Raw genomic sequence first — 14,410 nt, 5'->3', positions numbered from 1 at the left:
TAGAATTTCTACTATTGTCAGCAGGACGATCATCCACTCGCATGGGTTAACTAACCCTAAATGTACAAGAGAGGTACATTTGAAGTAATGTTCATATGCTGGGTGTGAACATCCTTTTATTATGAATAATAAATGATAAGGATACGAATGAGTTGTATCCACCTTCAATCTTAAAAGAGTGAAGATGAGACTGATCAAATCGAATAACATAATTGTACCATTGTTCTTCATGCAATCAAAGTTGTGGCTTGAATTAATAACCAGGTTATGAAGATATGAGATGGTCGTACCTCATGTGAGATGACATGCGTATTGTAGACCCGACATATACATCGTATTGTCTACTTTTACGACGTGGATTGTAGACACGTACTGGGACCTTTTACCTACATATTAATTGCTTTGATTTGATCTAATCATTATAACATGCAATTAGCTAGTCACATAGGTAACTCCTTGTGTTTTTAGCTACTTTCCTCTTCTGTATAGGAGGATGAGATTGAGTGTCTCTACTTTAGTTGATTATGACGAAAGGCCTTTGATTGACCAAACTCGATTACGCTAGGAAATCGGCTTGATCGATTCCAAATTACATATTTGCATGTGGAAGATCTTGTGACAACTACATTAAGTTTCTGGTAGTATAAATATACACTTGAAGACTTATTCACTAGCAGTATCGAGTTTTTGACAGACTTTTGCAAATGATATTCTTATATATATATATATATATATATATATATATATATATAATTTTAAAATGATTCAAATCGAAGTTTGCAAAAATTAAGTTTTCTGAATAACTTGATGAGTTAAATAAGTGTATATGTTGGCCGAGTATTCCAGACCGGAAGTTAACTCTATCCGGTGTGATCATGAGAATTAGGACATGCATTATAAAGCTTAGGTTATTGAGTACTAGTTAGGTGGTTACTTAGAACTCAAACACCTGTGAAAAGATAACAGTGTTCCAGTTGGTCCCACGCCTCTAATTCTTTTGGTCCTGATATTTAGTTTTAGTTGTAATGAGACAAGTTAGATGGACAATCTTCTTTGTGACTATTTCAGAATTTGGTTGAGTGGGAGATATTAAACATAGGCTCGTGGGGACCACTTATGGACAATTACTAGTGGGTGGGTCTCACGAGGTTGAACATCTTTATTATTATTATTATTATTATTATTATTATTAAATTCGTTTCTCTCTATCATTTGAAGTTGAATTACAAATTCAACTTTAAATGAAGATTTAGATTAAGAGATAAGGATAAGACCAGATAATCTCTGGTCTCATCCAAACTCCCGATGAAAATTATATCAAGAAACAATGAGAGCACACAAAGAAAATTGATATATTAATATTACCCATCTTGTCTGTAAATTGTAATCTTAGACCATCTATACCATAGAATTAAAGGAGTAATTAAACACATCTGCTCTAGTAGTGGTTAGGTAGACCGTTAGACACGAACCGTTCATCCTCAGCATTGTGGAGGTCCCATATCCTATAGACCATCGGATCCTAAAGCCCACTCTTCCAAAACTGGTATGGGTCCCACCAAGTGCTTTTATATCAAGAAACAATGGGACACATACTTTCACCATTTGTGTGTCCCGCTTCGCTAAATCCTGGGCCATTCCAAAACTGAGATGGGTCCCACCAAGTGCTTTTAGAAGTTTTACCATGATTTCAGATGGTGGAACTACTTGAGTTCGGATACGGTTAACTTTTCGGACATCGCATAACCTAAGGGGACCCACAACAATTTGTATGCATCACATTATGGTACAATGTGAAAACACTGTGTGTACGCAAGTGTTTTCACCACAAATTGGTGCAAACGGTTTGTTGTGGACCCCACTGTCTTGTGATGATGAAATCCACTCCGACCATCAGACATGCCCTTGTTTGATCTCACTGAAAAATCAGGTCAATCCATAACTTAGATGGGCCACACCATCGAGAATAGTTAAAGAGTGGATACCAAGTCTTGATTCTCATCGTGCGCCTACCATGTATATATTCCATCAAATCCATCAATATGAAACATCTGTCCTACTCCTAGATGATGCCACATCTCAAAAATAAGCAATTCTGAGATTTGGGTAGGTGGGACCCAATGAATACCAAGGATGGGCATACCTTTGTAACTGTTCCCATTCATGTGGCCCACCCACCCCCATTGCTTATTCCGATTTCAGCCTGTGGCCAAACAAGGGAAAAGAGTGCATGATGGTCGGAGTGGATTTCATCAACAATGAGGGTGAAGCCCACGATAAGATTGTGCTGCAAACTAGTGCTATAGACTCAAACGTATCTTGCACAACCTCCCTCGTTTTAGCCTAGGCTAAAAATAAAGCTGATCTATTACTCCGGCAGGCCACACTAGCGGGAGCAGTTGAGAGAGGATACCCAATCTAGATTTGCACGGAGGGCCTTGCTGGGTTTTGTATGCCATCATATCCATTCATATGAAACATATGCGCCGATGATAGCGCACGAAAAAATTCAAGCCATTCTGAAACTTGGGTGGGGCCCAATGCAATGCAATTCAATGGTACGTGTCTCCTTCCTAACTGTTCCTGCTAATGTAGCCCACATGAGTAATGGATTGGCCTGATTTTTAAGCAATGGGTGCATGATGGTTGGATTGAATGTCATCCACACATTACAGTGGGGCCACACCAACGTTTGCACTATTTTAAGTATAATGCAAAAATGATTTCACCACAATGTGGTGGAAATTGTTGTGTGTCCCACCATCATCAACACTTCCATGGCTACATTAGCGAGAATAATTGAGAGTGGACACGCACCCTTGATTCTTATAATGAGCCCACCATGTCTCCTATATGTCATCTAATCCATTGATATGAAACATCTGCCCTCACATGTTTATCTAATCTCAACACAATGCAAGACTTTGCTATCCATCACGGGGACATATTTGGTTGGCCGATCTTACCCTGCCTCTCAAGTTTTTTTTTTTTTTTTTAATAAATAATCTAACTCTCTGTGCACAACTACATGGCAACTCTCATCATCTCATCGCAGTCTCATCCCCCTCCAATAAGGTTCCTAAAAATGGCGTTTGTGGCAATGGCAGATGAAATCCACGGTAAATGGCCCTTGATCCCACCTTCTTCTCCCACAAACATTGTCAATTGTATGTAGTTTTTAAGCATCAAATGAGTTGGAGAAGCCTGTCTTGTTACCAAAGGCTACACTCGACAAAAAGGAGTGAACAACGGTGTGAGAGATTTACTCAAGCGGTGAAGTCTACAACTGTTTATGTGGTGTATATTGGCGGGATTGGTTTATTCACTTCATTTGATAGTCAATTGAAGATTAAGCCGTCGTGGTGTTTATAAAGAACCCCTGAGAAAACAATAGATACATCTCCAATGTTACCCATAATTTGTTCAAGGCGGCAAAATTTCATAAGAGTTGTTCTGTCTGATTGCTACATGAAAAATATAAGCCAGATGGAATGGGGAGACTTAGGATGTATAAAATCATAACATGAATTTAAAAAATAATAAAAATTAAAATTAAAATAATAATTTAAAAAAAAAAAAAAAAAACTAGAAAGTAGAGATTTCATGAGAGAGAGAAAGAGAAGTTCATCCATGGGCATAATCACCCAACATTCATCACAACTAAAGCTGTTTCATTTTTCCTTTTTTCCCTCTTCACACTACCTTCACATACCTACCCATTACAATGATTGAATGGAATACCAAACCATATACTTTTATCTGATATTTCATCCTCCCAATGAAGTTACAAGCAAAAAAGTATTCCATACCCTACTCTGATCTTCTTTTGATACACTGGTAAAAAGGGCACCACTGATGACACACATACGCCTAACTGATCTCTTTTCAATGTGTAAATCTCCTGTCCCCGATCGCAACACTGTTCAATTTGAACATGATATGGGACATGTGATGCCCAGAAGAAGCCGGTCTCTGTTGTTCATCTCACTCTCGTGATTGTCCATTATTACAACAGGCTCCTCTTCTATTTCTCTGGCTCTTGGTGGCTGTTTAGGTCTTTCTGTGGGACTTCTTGGGCCTGCTTCCCTTCGATGGAGGGCTTGCTATCGTTGTTCTCCTCAGTATTCGGTTTCCCCTGGGATTGATTTTGATGGAACCGAACTTAGCATCACAATAAATGAAAAGAGCATGAAATTTCGATTGAGAATAGAGACACCATGTATAAATGAGGAGATCATAAATGAACATGAAGAAAGCAAAACAGGCATCTCATATCAGCAGCTGAAGGTTTCAGGAAGTATCCAGCATAGTAAAGAACTACCCAGTGTTTCAAAGAAAAAGAATCTCAAATGTTTTTTCTTTTTCCTGGAAAGATTTCGTTTTTATAAAGATTACAAAAACTATCGAGACATTGAAAAAGAAAAAAGAACCAAAAAAACTCCAAAAAGATTGTTTAAAATTCTCCCCTCACTTTATAACATAAAGACATAGATGAGGGTACAGGGCTCTCCATGGCATACTTGCCCACTCAAAACTACCCAACCACAAGATCATAGGGAAGAAAGTAGGGATGAGAAAAGAGGTGAGAATTTTCTTTCACTTCTCCAGAATTTTCACCAACTTTTTCATATTTCTTCCCTGTTGAGATATGTGGTTAGAAGGGCTTTTATGTAATGTGGGTTCTTACAAGGCCTCGCCCTCCCTCCCTCCCTCTTCCTAGGGTTTATTCCCCTTTTCTACTGAGCGCAAGTTCCCGCATTGATTAGAGATTTCTTGGGTGGGACCCATTGCTGACGTCATCATGCCAAACAAGCGATGCCGTCACCATTGGATGGTCCCATGAAGAAGAAAAGGACAGGCTTGAGAAGAGAATGATTTTATTAGATTTGGGGTAAGCATTTGGTGTTTTGCTTGAAACAGAGAAACCTTGAAAAAGGGAACCAATTCAGTTGTGGGCGTACCTTTTACATATGTTTTTTTTTTTTTTTTTTTTTGGGGGGTGTGTGTGGAATTTTTCCAAATTGAATTGGTCCGACTGACCACTTGCCACCTCTAGAAACAAAAACCATCTCATTTTGTGGAGATTTGAGAGATTTATGAAGGAATGGTGTCGTACAACCCTTCTTTTGGTTAGCTTTTTTATCTGCTTTTTTGTCGAGGCTCCTAGAAAGTCTAGATAGTACTTTTGCTATACTTTCGAGAAATGTGTGTGTTTTTATTTTTATTTATTTATTTATTTATTTTTCTGTGGAAAGATGTTGATTATCAGTAATTCAGAGGCTACTTCCAAAGTTTCTGGGGGCCTCAAGTCCCCAGATCAACCACAAGTGTTTATGGTGACAATCCTTGTGTGCAGAGCACAACTGCGAAGTTGGACGGCACTAAGTTCCTTGAATAGTCTCAAGCCACCAAGATGTATATCAGCCGGCAAAAAAAACTAGGGTATGCAAATGGACAGGTTAAAGAACCAGCTATGGATGATTCTTCGTGTGATTAGTGGGAGCAACAGAACTTGATGGTGATGTCATGGCTACTTAACTCTATGGAACCTCATATCAGTAGAGGATTCTTGTACCTGCAGACACCAAAGAAATCTAGGATAAAGTTACTAGAACTTATTCCTAGCAGTAGAAAATTGCTCGTGAATCAGCTAATGCCGGGAGATCATATTATCAATTATTACAATGGTTACTAATACTGATAAGGAGTGACAAAAAACCAGTCAAACATAGTAGAATATTCGATTTCTTAGCTAGTTTAAACTCCGAGTATGAGTTGACCCATGCAGCCAATTTCTTCTAACAGCGATCACTCAACTCTTGCAGTCTCTTCTGGTCCCTCTAGGGGTGGAAAAGGATCCAAAAGGAAACATAGTGCCTGATGAGAAGGTATGTTGATGTGTGATCACTGTGAAAGAACCCACCATACTTGTTAGGATCTCCATGATAGACCAGTGAAGTTCAACCACTCTAGAAAGCCTCCTTTCTCCAATGGCCTTGCCGTTGCCTTTTGCTCCTTCCTCAAGTACTGCCTCTTTCGCCACATCTGCCCCTCCCTTTGGGAATCCTCAGCAGCCTTCACAGTTTGTATTATGATTTTATTTAAAAAATAATAATTATTATTATTTTTTAATTTATTTTTATCTATTACGGATTTGGAACGCCTTCATCCTCTACTTTCTCAATTGGAAGGTCTATCTACTTCTACATCATTTGCACGGTTAGGTATACGTGTCTGCTAACCTTGTCCGTTGTTCCTCATCCATCCTAGCTTGAATCATTGATTCAGGTGCATCTGATCACATGACAGGTCTATTATCCATTTTTCCTCGTATGGTCTATCATCTGAACGAGATAAAGTGAGAATTGCAGATGGATCACTATCTTCTGTCTTTGGGAAGGGTGATATCAATCTTTATGATCACGTGTCTTTGTCCTCTATTCTTCATGTTCCAAATTTATCCACAGATTTATTGTTTGTTAGTAGTCTCACAAAAAATTTGAAATGTTGTGTAACTTTCTTTCGTATTCACTATGTTTTCCAAGACTTGTTGATGAGGAAAATGATTGAGAATGTTTGTGAACCAGATAGTCTTCACTTTCTGGATATTGTTGGTTCTCCTTCAACCTTACGTTCAAGTAATAGTCTTAGTAGAGATAATAATGTTGCCCGGGTTAAATTGTAGCATAGTCGTTTAGCACATCTGTCTTTTCAGTCATTGAGGTTGTTATTTCTAGACTTGTTTAAGTTGGATGTGAGTCATAATCTACAGTGTGAAGTTTGTGAGTTGTCCAAACATTGTATATCAAGTATCAACTCACTCCCCATGTTTAAAATAAAAGTCCATTTCCATTTCATATTGTTCATTCTGGGCCGCTCGGAGCCGCTTCTCATCTAGCCATTTGAGCTGGGCTAGACGCTCTCTATGCCGTTCCTCCTCAGGAAGCTGCCTCTCAAGGGAGATCAAATGAGATGGGATCTCGATTTCAATGGGGAGGACAGCCTCCATTCCATAAACTGATGTGTGGGGACCTGCTCCCATTGCATCCATGGATGGGTACTGACACTTCATTTATTTTGTAGATGATTTCTCTTGTTGCACATGGTTATATCTTATAAAGACATGAAGAAGTACCGCATATTGTTATAAATTTTCACAAGATGGTATTCACCCAGTTTGATAAGAACATAAAAATATTTTGATCAGACAATGCCCAGAATACTTTGAAGGTGAATTCCGGGACTACTAGGAAGAGTACAGGATGATACATTAAAGCTCTTGTTCATACACTCAAATTGTCTATTTACTCGGAGTCTCTAGATAAGGATGCATGTTCCAAAGTGTTTTATTTATTTATTTATTTTTATGCAGTGCTGAACTGCTTATGGCCATCTATCTTATTAATCATATGTCATCCGGGGTATTGAAGTTAAATCCCCACATCAAGTCCTTTGTCCAGATCAGCCTTCTTTCATTATTCCACCTCATGCCTTTAGGTGCGTGTGTTTTATTCATGTCTTGAGTTTGAATCGGATCAAAGTTAGATCCAAAAGCCATTCAAGGTGTATTTCAGGGGTATCCCTCCACACAAAAAGGGATAAAAGTGTTTTGATCTTGTGTTGGAGAAAATTTTTGTTACTATTATGGATGTCACTTTTTTTTAGTCCATGACGCCATGCCTTTCTTTTCCTGTAATCTTGCATTTCTTTTCCCATAATCTTGCCTCTCTTCCCCCTCTTCAAGAGGAGAATAGTGAGTTGGAAGAGAGGCATCCTTCTCCCGTAATCAGCCTTATTTCATTATTCCACCTCATGCCTTTAGGTGGTGTGTTTTATTCGTGTCTTGAGTTTGAATAAGATCAAAATTAGATCCAAAAGCCATTTGAGGTGTATTTTAGGGGTATCCCTCCAGACCAAAGGGATAAAAAAGTGTTTTGATCCTGTGTCGGAGAAACATTTTGTTACTATGGATGTCACTTTTTTTTTAGTCCATGCCTTTCTTTTCCCATAATCCTGCCTCTCTTCCCCCTCTTCAGGAGGAGATTAGTGAGTTGGAAGCATCCTTCTCCAGTTTATCCCCCCTTGTAGTTCGTTGGTTGTTGTCCCAGTTAATTCAGGGCATCCTATTAATACTACTATTGATGCAACCCAACACTTACAAGCGAAGGAACTACAAGTATACACAAGACACCAAAAAGGGGCGACCGCTAAGACGTGCCCACTCACTAATTCTGACTCCTTGGAACCAAGTAATCCCTCTCCTTTATCTGTTTCTTCTTCCTAAGGATAGTGCTCCCATTGCCTTGTGCAAAGGGAAGCATTAGTGTACTTCGCATCATACATCTAAGTTTGTTTCATATGCAACCTTGTCTCCTTCCTATTATTCTTTTGTATCTTTAGTTTATTCTGTTTCTTTGCCTTCCAAATTCCAAGAGGCAGTCTTCAATCCAAAGTGGCGTGAGGCTATGATGGAAGAGATGAGGCATTAACAAAGAATGGCACATGGAAACTGGTAAATCTACACAAAGAAAAGGAGCCAGTGGGTTGCAAATGGGTTTTTACAGTGAAATACAGGTCAGGTGGGTCCATTGAAAGGTATAAAGCCAAACTTGTCGCTAAGGGCTACACTCAAACATATGAGATTGACAACAAGGAAATGATTGCACGTGTGGTCTCCAAGTGGGTTTTATTGTCACTTACAGCCAATTTTTCTTGGCCGCTAGATCAGGTAGATGTGAAGAATGCGTTCCTCCATGGAGATTTGAAGGAGGAAGTATATGTGGCTCCTCAACCTGGTTTCAAGTTCCCCAACAATGAAGAAAAGGTTTGCAGGTTAGCAAGTCTATTTATAGACTAAAACAATCTCCTCATGCTTGGTTCGAGAGGTTCAGTTTGGCGATTAAGAGGACTGGTTATTGCCAGAGTCACACCGACCATACTCTTTTTGTGAGGCAAAGGAGACAACTAACTATGGCTTTGATTGTTTATGTGGATAATATTGTGGTGGCAAGAAATGATTCCCAGGTGATTAAAAACTCTGAGCCATTTTTTTATAAAAGATATTGAGAGTAAGGATCTAGGAAATCTAAAATATATTCTAGGAGACTTACTGAAGGAGAGTAGTAAGCTAGGTTCTCAACCAGCAAACACTCCCATCGATCTTAATCATAAGCTGAGCTGATGTGAGGGGGAGTTGTTACCGAATAAAGAGATGTATCAGAGGTTGGTTGGCTGGCTACTCTTATCTTTCTCTCACCCAACCTGACACAGCATATGCAATAAGTGAAAGTGTGGCGACTCAATATATGCAGGCTCCACGGGTACCTCACTTGGATGAAGTTGAAAGAATCTTGAGGAATTTGGAGGCATCTCCTAGGAAGGGCCTTTTGTTTGCGGATCATGGTCATCTACACACAGAGGCCTATGCTAATGGAGATTAGGCTAGTAGTATAGATAACCGAAAGTAGACAACAGGATATTGTACTTTTATGGGAGAAAAGTTGGTCACTTGGAGAAGTAAGAAACAAACCATGATTGGCTAAGTCTAGTGGTGAAGTAGAGTACAAGGTTGTGGTACACAGTATAGCAGAGTTCTTGCGGCTAAAATTCTGTTATGTGATCTATGAATCAGGGCGAATGCTCAACTGTTTTATGGTAACAAGGCAGCCATTAGCATTGCACAAAATTCAGTTCAACATGACCATACCAAGCACATTGAAGTTGATATGCACTTCATTCAAAGCAAGTTCTCTCTCAAGATCTTTGCTTACCATTTGTAACAACTGAGAATCAGCTAGCTGATATTCTCACTAAGAGAGTTATTACACAAAGTTAGAATCTGTTCTTAGCAAGCTGGGCATGATGGATATTTTTGCCCAGCTTAAGGGGTTGTGTTTAGGGTATTCCGTAATGGTAACGGTGGCCGTAACGGCCACCACCGTTACCTTTACGATACGGGGCATAACGGCTGTTACGGCCCCATAACGGCCGTTACAGTCTCTCTTTTATATTTTTTTATTTATTGAAAAAAACTCCTGAAAAACCTGTATCTACCCTGTAATGTTAATTAAAAAGTATGAAAAACCTAGATATGTCTCATAATAGATCATTACGGGGCTATTATGGCCTTTATAGGGGAAGTAATGTGCCGTTAACGGCTATTACAGGTCATTTTTTTCCATAACGGTTGTTACGGCCGTTACGACCCCGTAATGTGTAACGGTTGCCACAGTTACCTTTACGTAACGGCCTTTATGGCCCCGTAACAGCCTTTACGGCACACCATGAGATGTATGTTAGATAAGCTTTTATGTAATATGGTCATAGGGCTTATTTGTATTTTTTTCTTTCCTAAAAGTTCTTTTATATAAGTTAAAAGGGGGCAGAAACACACCCAAGTCTCTCCTCCAACTATCTTTTTTCTTTTTCTTTCTTCTTTTCCTTGCTCTCTACATTTTTTCTTTCTACCTATCTCTTCTTAGGGTTTATTCTCCTTTTCTACTGTAATTTCTCAAATAACCAACAATTTGCCTTGCCAAAAGTTTCCTAAACCAAAATCCAGAGAGTTCGTAACTACAATATCCAGGACTGAAAAAAGCCAATAAATGCTTAGCAATACGATTGGCGTGAGCTTATGCCAAAACTGAAAACTTCTGCAACCAGATTGGTGGAAACCAAAATGTGGGTATGGAAGACCAAACGTCAAATCTGAAATGTGTGGGGAAAAAAAAAAAATCATTGTCCTGAAACAACCCGTTGCTTTTCACGCACATGATTTTCATGGAAATGTTATAAGGTCGAAGATCAAATATTGAGAGTTGAATCTCATGAACATAGAAATCTAACTCAAAAAGTTCATATATATATATATATATATATATATATATATATATATATGTGTGTGTGTGTGTGTTGCTTGAAAACAGAAATAGAAATCAATTTCCACACTTATTTTTGTGCAGGAGAAAACATCACACGTATTTTTGTTTTCACAAGCAGAGGAAAACATGTGAAATCGATTTCATTTCCACTCCTCCAAAGCATGAATGGAATCATTTTAGGAGTAACACCATGATGACTTATCATCATTATAAGTCTAGGGTATCTTTGTAGTCATAAAAAAAGTTTAAATGGATGAACTGTATAAAACTACAGATTCACCTTAGTCCGATCACGCCAGCCGAGGGCAAATGGCCTAGAGAGCAAACCAATTTTCCTTGTAGGTAGTTCCTGTGCAGATAAAGAATCTGACTGCCCGGATCTGCACAAAAAACCAAATAAAAAAATAAAAATGTTAAGAGGATCCATTCCAAAAAGTCTACTATGGCACCATTATTATTATTTCCAGTTCAAAAGAGTTCCACGTATTTCTTTAAAGGGTATACTAAGCTCAGCAACGTTGAAGGCTGCCAAGTCAACAATGATCTTAAATAATGCAGAGTATACAACCGTTTTCCCAATAAAAGGTGCAATTTGACATGACTGCACAGTATGGTAACCCCACACGCATGTACAGAGCCCACCACAGAATCCAAATCGTCTGAATCCTGGGATCCATCAGGGACTGGTCACATCACAAAAGACATGCTGAATGGATATTCTTAGCCATCTTGAGTGGTGTCCATGAAATGGCCAATTAAAAGGTAGAGAAGGCTATGTTCCAGCTTCAACAAAGAAATATTGATTAATTGGACGTTAAAATTTCCAAGGAATGTGCTTTGGGGCTGTGCCCCATCTACAGTGGGGAACAGCGGATTGATATACATGCATGCAGCATATACAGTGGCTGGGTGCATGATTATGGATTGTCATACTCAAATATTTTTCTTAGAAAGAAATTGATTTCACATAACAATTTGAAAGAAAAACCTTGGAGAGGGAGACGCAGGTTGTGCTGCTTTTATTTGGCTAGATTGATATTGTATTGTGGCCTCCAACATTGTTTCTGCCATGACCACCCTCTTCTCCATCTGCGCCAGTGACGCCATTGCCTCTTCATATTTTTCCTGCACCCATCTGATATTGTAAATAAAACATACATAGTATGGACACGACATTCAGGTCCAAGCTCTCTGTCTAGGGTGCTTCAATGACGGAATATCTTATAGTAACCATGACCTGATATCTCAGTAACTTGCAACAAGGTGATTGCCTTTTCTTAAGCAACAAATATCGAAAATTAAGAAAATCCGTTAATCCAAAGAAAATACTTCAATATCCATCAAGCAAGTAGAAGTAAAGAACCAACTGAAAGGATCCAATGAGAGATCGGACAAGGAATTAGTCAGCAAGTTAGCATCTTTCTGTGTGCGCTTCTGCGCCTGTCATAGGTAATGTTGCATGAAACATGAGGAAGCGGCAAGGAGAAAACAGATTTGGGTGCAGGAGCAGGGATGCAGGCTTCACAGAGGCTTAGCAAGTCTAAAAGGCTAGGATGTGAGAAGCTTGAGTTCGAAGTGGGGTTGAACCTGGGTAAAAGGTTCCTGTAGCTCTAAGTTTCTAGGTACCTAGTGATCAAACTCCCAAGAGATTGGCAGATGCAGTTGCTTACGATACATACTTAAAATTGAGAACGATAATAAAGTTACACCTGTTAACAGACAAGAATAGTGAGCATTATAGATAACTTCAATTTGTTGGCAGACCAGAGTAGGTGTCTATACTGATGCTAATTGCTCTTTCCTTCTTTTTTCTGTTTTTTCCCCCTCTTTTTTCAGTTGAAACCAGTGTTTTAAATAACTTGTAGTGTATTCCATAGCATTCAGTCCTCTATAGCATGTAGTGTATGCCATGCCACGAACAATACTTCTATTTTTTAATTAAAATAATAGGAAAATACAATAAATAGTAAGAATAGATATGAAAAACAGCAAAAACTTTTTTTTTTTTAAATGCCTCATTGTTCAGTTGTGGCCCACGTGATGGACTGGACAGGTTGGATTCCATGTCATACACACACCACAGTGATGCCCACACAACAAATGGTTGTAGAACAAGCCTATTCTACAATGTTGCAGAGATTTGGCCTCCCAAGAATGAAAAAGAAAAAAGAAAAAAGAAAACTAAAGTCAAAACATACCCTAAATCAATATTAAATCAATCGAAATAAAATAAACTCACCAAATGAGATAAAGAGTAAGATACATACCTGTATTTAGCTTTAAATCAACCAAAAAAATGCAAATCAGCCGTACAGACTTGAAATGGGGAATCTTGAAACCCTCCCTTGTTTTCCCATGCCCATGAAACTTAGCCATAGAATCTTCTTATAGGGCCGATCAATCCCCTAGATTTTTGTCTCCGAAGATTCTTTGCATTGAGAACATGATTCTTGGGGGCCAGAGGGGTACTTGCGGTTGAGTTTAGGGTTTCAAAAGAGGGCTTTCAAAACCTCTTTTGAAACCCTTTTCGTTTTACAAGTGGTGCCTCGATGTGAGTTTTACACCATTTAAAATGCCCACGACTCTTTACATGTACACTTGGAGGCCCTTGTATTCATGGTTAAAATTGCCTAATAGGTGCAGATGCAACGATATGCTCCATCAACAATAGGACCCACAATTTGGATGGTCTAGATAACTTTACTCCCACATGCGATGAGGATGAGTCATCATCATTTTGAAATGCATGCTGAGCAAATAGGATATATATATATATATATATATATATATATATATATATAAAACAAAATAATTCAGTTTACTCCGTGTTGTACGCTACATATGCTATGCGCTGCATCATGTGTTTCGTACGTATGTTATTGCCTGTATAGCCTACGCTACAGGCACTTTAACTGTGCTATGCTACAATGCTATTTAAAACACTGGTTCTGAACTTCCATGTTTCAGGATAGCTTTTCTGCTACCTAGTACCAATTAATGGAGCCACAGGCTTCAGAGGATTAGGACTTTAAAAGCAAAGAAATATACATCATAATCCAAATAATGCTGGCCTAAAAATCTGAAAAAAATCCAAGGTCCTTAGTTCAGAAGGTATGTATTTGAACTAGAAATTTCCAAAGAGACTGTCAATGGTAAACTCCCCAGATTTATGATTTCGATTAACACAAGGCCCCGCCTGCCCAAATAATTTAACAGGGACACCATTAGAGCACATTATTGGGTTTCAATAGGCAGAGAGAATGTTCAAAAAATTATTTCTAAACATCCAATAAATGACTCCAACTGCTCAACCTGCATGGCAAAAACAGATCACGACATTATTCATCTTTCCATCCTTCTCTGAATTATTCATCTATGGGTGGGTTTCCTCTTCCAACCAAGACTTTTGGAGGCTCTCTTTTATTGTTTGCAACATTCAGGATATTCTTTCTGCTTAAAATTTGCATATTCTAGTCATGATTTTTGAGGTGAATGGGATTGCAGACACTCCTGCTAGAGAGGGAGTGACA

The 14,410-nt window shown here is 38.7% G+C and overlaps 1 protein-coding gene across 2 annotated transcripts in view; it reads right to left on the bottom strand.

Annotated features, from left to right (window-relative positions):
* Positions 1 to 3,572: 3,572 nt before the first annotated feature.
* The window catches only part of LOC131253138 (uncharacterized), a 44,362-nt gene continuing 33,524 nt past the window's right edge, over positions 3,573 to 14,410 (bottom strand). For both annotated transcript variants that reach the window (XM_058253973.1, XM_058253974.1), the window contains 3 exons: positions 11,869 to 12,005; positions 11,161 to 11,260; positions 3,573 to 4,135 (listed from right to left, as the gene is read on the bottom strand). In XM_058253973.1, coding sequence (XP_058109956.1) covers positions 4,025 to 4,135; positions 11,161 to 11,260; positions 11,869 to 12,005 — 348 coding nt within the window. In that variant the 3' untranslated portion in view covers positions 3,573 to 4,024. The remainder of the gene's footprint in view (positions 4,136 to 11,160; positions 11,261 to 11,868; positions 12,006 to 14,410) is intronic.

This window comes from Magnolia sinica, chromosome 8 (genome assembly GCF_029962835.1).
Source record: "Magnolia sinica isolate HGM2019 chromosome 8, MsV1, whole genome shotgun sequence".
NCBI lineage: Eukaryota > Viridiplantae > Streptophyta > Magnoliopsida > Magnoliales > Magnoliaceae > Magnolia > Magnolia sinica.
The sequence above is the reverse complement of the archived record's forward strand: the minus strand, read 5'-3'. Positions and strand labels throughout refer to the sequence as shown.